General features: G+C 42.5%; 1 protein-coding gene across 1 annotated transcript; it reads right to left on the bottom strand.

Annotated features, from left to right (window-relative positions):
* Positions 1–737: 737 nt before the first annotated feature.
* Positions 738–5,520, bottom strand: LOC148842161 (putative GTP diphosphokinase RSH2, chloroplastic). The gene is made up of 6 exons (XM_088957390.1): positions 4,114–5,520; positions 3,844–4,029; positions 2,221–2,681; positions 1,962–2,120; positions 1,520–1,874; positions 738–1,189 (listed from the first exon to the last, which is right to left on the bottom strand). The coding sequence occupies exons 1-6, from the start codon at positions 4,849–4,851 to the stop codon at positions 905–907; spliced, it is 2,184 nt and encodes a 727-aa protein (XP_088813516.1). The 5' UTR covers positions 4,852–5,520; the 3' UTR covers positions 738–904.
* Between the last annotated feature and the right edge of the window lie 1,413 nt (positions 5,521–6,933).

The raw sequence follows: 6,933 nt of genomic DNA, 5'->3' as shown, positions 1-6,933 counted from the left end.
GCCTCGGGATCTTTTCATCTTGGTTTAGGGGGAGGGCAGTCGAGGCTTCCGAATACCAAATTCCAATCCCGCGGTTTAAGCTCTAAGAGGACGGATCCGTTGGGTCAAACAAAGGTTGTGTTGCTAAATGCTAATTAATAATTTGTTGGCAGGTAATAGCATTCAAACCTCCAGAAAACAAAAACCCATTGCCCAATGCTGAATTGCTGACGGCGATTCCTTCGATCATTTCACTGTGCCATAGCTTGTGTAGGTCAGTTGGAAGCATGGTTTTAGCTTTTCAAACTTTAAGCCTTAGTTTTATGTTTTAACTCAATGGCAGTCTCATTAATGGCTTCCACAAGGGGGAGAGATGATGGACTTGGTTTTGTTGGAGCATGAAGTAAACAAAATTCTCCATCATTTTAGTACATGAACCTCAAATCTCAATGGATCGATCCTCTCGTTGTCAAATCACCTAATGGCTAATTTTTGAGCCAGTATGACAAACAGAGGCCTAAACGGGTTATCATGTTGCTAGATATCTCGTCTCCGATAAAAAGCTGGCAATCACTCCATGAGACTTCATCTATATTTATTTACGTGGATGAATTCAAGGCCCGACACGATCGATCCACATGAAACTCAATTTTTAGTTCAACAGATCCTGCCTCAAAAAAAATTGGGCGATTGGCGGTATAAATTATTCGGTAGGGTTAGAAACGGTGTGACATTACGTGAATCAACTAAACCCTACCTTGATGAATCCAGTTAGTCATTGCTTGATCCTCAGGGCAGTAAAGAACCACAATGCTGTTCTGTACAAAAATATTCCATTTATATTTACAAGGAAACAATTGTGGGAGCTTATATATCATAAAATATAAATAGGTAGGTGTATTAGGGTCAAATCCACCACCAAGCCCTACCGAAAAGCCCCTCTGCTTGACATGGTTGAGCCACGGTCATACATTCGTTGGATCTCTTCCCTGTACTCAGTCAAGTATTTATCTGGTATGGCTGGGGTCAGCTCCACTACATCCCCCATCTTCAGCTTGCGAGTTGCGTCATTCACAGGTTCATTGTTCAATCTAGGTCTCAGCTCTTCCTTAACGGAGAACCCATACGGGTTCCATTGCGAGCTTGCACGCCCGCCTCTCTCCAGCAGATCCATCACTGTTGAGTTTGCTAGAAACTCCTGCACAGACATCTGAAACACCCAAGGGTTTCCATTCTTAGACCGAGCCTTCTGTAAAAGATTTTGAGAAAAAAAAATACAATACCAGAAGCAGAATGAACCCGATTGGTAGAAAATTGATAGATAATTTTCCGAACTGTTCAATAAGTATGAATGTATGATAGTGGGCAATGTACCACCACCACCTCTAATGCACGGTCCTTGCTAAACCATATAGATGCAAGGAGCGGTAAGTTGAAAGCCTATCTCATCCTCCGCATTAAATGATGTGCAAAGAAGTCCCAAACCAAAATTTTCGCAAACCCAATAAGAAGATCAAATTGAAAAAAAGCCACCACCCACCTTCTCGTTCTCCATCATGATGACAAAAATTGGGCCATCTTCTCCACAGTGAGGTGTATAGGAATATGGGCAATCGTTGGAATGACAAGGATAGGGACAAGGGGGCCTGATGGAAGTGGCATTCCCAATGGATGATGTCTGATCCTTCCCCAAAGTCTCGCATTGCCATGTTATTACCCACCGGGCCCACTCCACCATCTGAAGTACAAAGGCGGAGTGCTTACAGTCCCCTTCCTTGTACCGCCAATGAGCAGCAAATCCAAATTCTGCCTGCAAATGCATCTCCTTAGTTCGGATCTGGACTTCCAATGGAACCATATCTTCACCCATCACCACCGTGTGAAGAGATTGGTACCTGCAGAACAGAAGGGGAATTAACATATTGACAAAGGTTTAGCTGGCACAATGCTGCACTTTCCATGATTATCCCTAACATACATACCCATTGAATTTGGGATTGGCTATGTAGTCCTTGAGTTTTCCAGGTACTTGAGGCCATAAATCATGTACAATTCTTAATGCCGTGTAACAGTCTTCCTCATTCTCGACGATCAAACGCAGCCCATGAATGTCATGGATTTCATCCATTGTTAGCTTCTTTCTGCAATGTATCTCAACCATCAACTTCCCAATTATACATCAAGTCATAGCATGTATAATGTTAAAAGCATGTAACAATTGGAGAGAGAGAGAGAGAGTACTTTAGCATCTTGCAGTAAATGCTGTACAAGCTCTTGTGTCTCCCAGACAGAACGTGATAAGGAACTGCTCCATCCTTCAGAGCTTGCTCCAATTTCTCTCTAGCTGAAGTGATCATTGCATCATCTAGGGACTTCACAAGTTTTGACGAGAGTTCTTTATGCTGATCTGGGTTGAGGTGCTTAAAACACAAGTTCTCCAGCTGCTCTTTCCAACTTGAGATCCCAAGACGGTTGGCCAAAGGAGCAAATATCTCCAGTGTTTCCTTTGCAAACCTTTGTTGCTTGGAGAAAGGAAGTGCTCCCAAGGTAATCATGTTATGCAGCCGGTCAGCCAATTTTATGAGAACAGCTCTAGCATCTGCCATTGCAAGAAACATGGTATGCAAACGATCTGCCTCAACAGTCTTACTTGCAGTATTGTTTTCACGTGCAAGCTTGCTCAACTGGCTTAGCTTTGATACCTACATAAATTAATCCAAGCATAAATACTTCAGATCTATTTAAAGGGGGAAGGATGAGCCAATAAAAAAAACAATACAGTTGACTTGTTTGGGAAAAAAAAACTTACTGTTTGCATTATCTTTTTTTTTTTTTTACTTCCGTGTGAATAAGTAGCAAGCAAATCTGAATTCAACCCATCGGTTACATTTTTCAACTTTCAAGCCATACACCATGAACAAATCAGCTCTGACTCATCTTATCGAATGCTCAATAGAACTTCCCTGACCCATAACCATGGAAACAAGGTTTGACGAAGTTTGGGTCCATACAGGCCCAAAACCAAAATAGAAAAAGCCCCTAGATTTTTTTTTTATTTGGGGATTGATAAACAAGCATATTGACTCATAGATCTGATCTAGTTGCGAAAACGCATTTCATGAACATTTTCAGAATATGCTCATTTTCTGCAAAGCGAAAGCAAAATACATGGTGGTCGTGGTATAGACAGTCCTAAAAGAAAGAAAGAAAAGATCGGTGCAATTCACTCACTAGTCCTGCCATGGGCAGTGTGGACAATAATGAAACAATGGAAGCACTTCCCTGGTAATGGTAAATCACCCAGCCAAATCAAGTCCCAAGCAAAAGACAAACCTCTCCCCTTCGCGTTACCTATACATACCATACCTTGTACTGGAGATTTACCCTACCGGTACAAACTAACAAACTTATACGCTGTGATCGTAAGAATATAGAAGCTTATTAAGCATATATAATATAATTTGTAATATTTTAAATTGTAAAATGACTCCACGTCAGTGCCGTGCACTACATATAGAAGTTTTCTTCTTCCAAATTCTTACCACCATCTTGGAGCAAGAACTTAAAGTATTCGCGATTCCCAAGAGCATATGCTCGATCTGATAGCATTTCATTACGTGTTGGATAAAATACTGGAAGTAGAAGGGAGGGAGATAAACAAATGAAAGAAGGAAAAAATAGAACCACTGCTTCAGTTATAGCACTCATTGTTTGAAATCATTAACACTCAAATTACCAAGTAAACAACAGTTAAAACTAAGATTGGTTTCCACAGACAATCAACAAACTTATCCAGTTGAATTTAAAATCATGAAATAATCGCTCGATTACAGACTATGGTGAGAGAAAAAGAAGCCTGCATACCCCTTCAACCAAATCAGCAACTCCAACGCCGAATGTCCGTAGAATATAATCGTAACTCATAAAAGAATCGTCAAGCGTGTCGTGCAGAAGGCCTGCTGCTACGACTGTGGAATTAGCACCAATTGTTGCAAGCAGAACTGCGGTTTCAACGCAATGCTGCAAATATGGATCCCCACTGGCCCGCATCTAGAAGAAAAACCCAAAGCTTCTCAACCCAGTGGACAAGAATTCATACTAAAAATTTGGAAACGAAATTCATAGTCTAGTTACCTGCCCCCTGTGAGCTTTCTCCGCTTCATAAAATGCCTTAACAACAAGGTCATCGTAGAATATCTTATGCCTCAATTGCGCACCCAAAAGCAACTCTTTGGCATATGGTTCGCAACTCACCTCCGTGAAATTATCTTCCATGTTGAAGGTAAATTCGTCTACAACTGTCACAGAAGAATCTTCGTCAAGGCCACCGGGCATGGGAAAGCTAGGAGAGTCATAGTCGAGGCAAGAACCCAAGGCGTTCCGGACGAAGCCATTGAAGAGGCCATCCCTTCCGGCTCGATGCAAATCCAGGCTCCGGTCACGGGCAATCCTCATAGGTGGGCTTCTAGAAGAACCGACACCACCACTGCTACAGGAAACCGGGCCTTGAAATACGGATACAGGGCTCTGATCTCTACATTTGAGCGAAGAGCTGAGAGAAGAGTAAGGCGAGTAACAGAAAGAACTACTCAATTCCTCCCCTCTGTCGTGCCATAGAGCTCCCCCAAGATCATCTCCACCACCAGAGAAGCTTGACGATGAGGCATGCCGCACGGACGGTGAAGAAAATAGGCAGGAAAGCCCACCAACAATTGGCTTCTGCGCCGAAGAGGTCGACGAAGACGTTGAAGACGGAGGCCGAGGGTTCAATTCATAATCAGAAGAACCGTAGGAATTGATCGAACAAGGATGCGGGGTCGAGCAGACGCTACTCGGCGGGCTCGCATAGAGCGCGATCGTGGGTACCGCCATGATCGACAACACAAAAAATAAAGTTCCCCTTTGCCCCCGCCTTTCCCGTTTATCAAAGGTCAAATTTCAGATCAGAATGTTAAAAGGTTTCCAGAATTCATATAAATCAGCCGGAACCCTAATTTAATTTCCGAGGATCCAAGCAAAGAACAGATCAAAAGGATAGAAAATGAAAATGAAAAACAAAAAACGAAATAAGAAACGGCGTAGAGAAAATTACAGAGATGTTTGAGGAGAAGAAATCGAGTAACAGTATGTACAGATTTATAGAGAATCGAAATGGAACTCTTTAACTAGTTAGACCTAGATAACAACGGTCCAATGAGAAAAATAGGAAACCCTAAAAGCCTCGAAAGCGAAATGTGCTGAAGAAAGGATCGAAACCCAAACCCTAATTTTCAGAGAAAGATAGTCAAAGACGCTTAGAAGACAAAGAGTGAGGGTTTCGTTGCTTCTTTCTTCTTCTTCTATTGTTTCTTCTCTGATGATTGGAACGCTTGCTTCTTCTATATCCCTCTCTCCGCCCTTTTCTCGTCTCTTCTTGGCTCCCTCATTGCTTACCGGCCTGGCAAAGCAACAGTACAATTACAGAAATGTCCCCGACCGTCAACCGAAATAACGGGCAATACACCTGGATGCTTCCCAACATGGAACCGATTATTGTCCTTCATGATTACCCTTTCTTTTTTCGGTTTTATTTGTTAAAAAATCTTCTTTCAAGTCATTTAGATATTAACTAAACTAGGAAAAATAAAAAATCATGCTTTATTTATTTGGAATTTTAGATAAGATCCAGTATTCCGTGTTTCTTCACGTAGGATATAACCCTATGTTAAAATGAGTCTTATGAAAACGGTTAATCGGGATGAGTTGATTCCGTTTCGTTTGAGCTGTGAGCAGATTCGTTGTAGCAAAAGCCAATTAGCCAAGGAGGCGAGGGTACATGGAACCGGACAATCGGTGCGGCGTAAAATGTTGAAGCAGTCAAATCCTGTCAAGAAGGGATGAACCGCTGGAGCCTAGAGGTGTCAAGTGGCCTTTGCTGGATTCGATTCGAAATGGATTTGCTTCAAGGAGGTGGAATGGAACGGAATCTGCCTAAATGACAAACGAAGGGACCCACGTGCCACGTACGATGATATGAAGTGGCAAGTGGGCGCGTTACTTTATTCGGATTGGAATCTATTTAAGTCCCATATCCTTGGCATGGATACCAATCGAATGGTTAAGATAATCCCTTGTAAGTAAGTTGCAATATAATCCATCGTTTTTCTGGTAGGAAACGGCAATCAACAGAGGAGGGGCATTGTCGAAATATTTTCGAAATCATGTGGTCGTTGAGGAATTAGACGGGGGAAGGGGAATGAATATCTCTCAATGACATGACGGAGACAACCTACACTTCTCGAAACTCGAGTAATTTCCGGGGCACGTGGCTTGATGAAAGCAGCAACTGAAACACGTGTCGAAGAACCGACACGGCACGTGTACTGCAAACGGCGAGCTTAACAGCGTCGGTTGTTTGGTTCAGGACAGTCCGAGTCGGAGCCGTCTTGGCACGTGTTTTTTGAGTGCCGCTATGTCTTTGGGGACACCATCTATCGTTAGGTGGTGGTTCACTGACCTGAACATCCGCGAGTCAAGGCGCTTCGATGATGGGAAATCAGAATAATTTTCGGATTTATAGAACATTATTAGTGTCTATATAAGTAAGTAAAAGCTGCAGGCGGCCACGGTAGACTTTTTTAGGTGGATCCTTCATTGTTGGCTAGAGAGAGAGAGAGAGAGATTCCTCTCCTCTTCACTAGAAGGCCAAAGGGGTATCTCTCAAGTCTCAAGTCACAACTCTCAATTCTACAGGTGAAAAAAACATGTAGAGATTACTGGGTCAAAGTTCAACTTGATTCAATTGACTGTAACTTATGAACAACGAGGGAGTTCCTTCCGTCTTGGGAGTGATATGGGCCCCCATATTTTTTTTCTTCTTCAAATTAGGCTAAAATGTGGAGCTTAAACTTTCTCGTTACCTGGGATCTGACCCCGGCAGGATGAAGCAGTTCTTGAACCAAAATGAGGACAACT

Source organism: Nelumbo lutea, chromosome 8 (genome assembly GCF_056320005.1).
Source record: "Nelumbo lutea isolate HS-2025 chromosome 8, American lotus-T2T, whole genome shotgun sequence".
Classification (NCBI taxonomy): Eukaryota; Viridiplantae; Streptophyta; class Magnoliopsida; order Proteales; family Nelumbonaceae; genus Nelumbo; species Nelumbo lutea.
The sequence above is the reverse complement of the archived record's forward strand: the minus strand, read 5'-3'. Positions and strand labels throughout refer to the sequence as shown.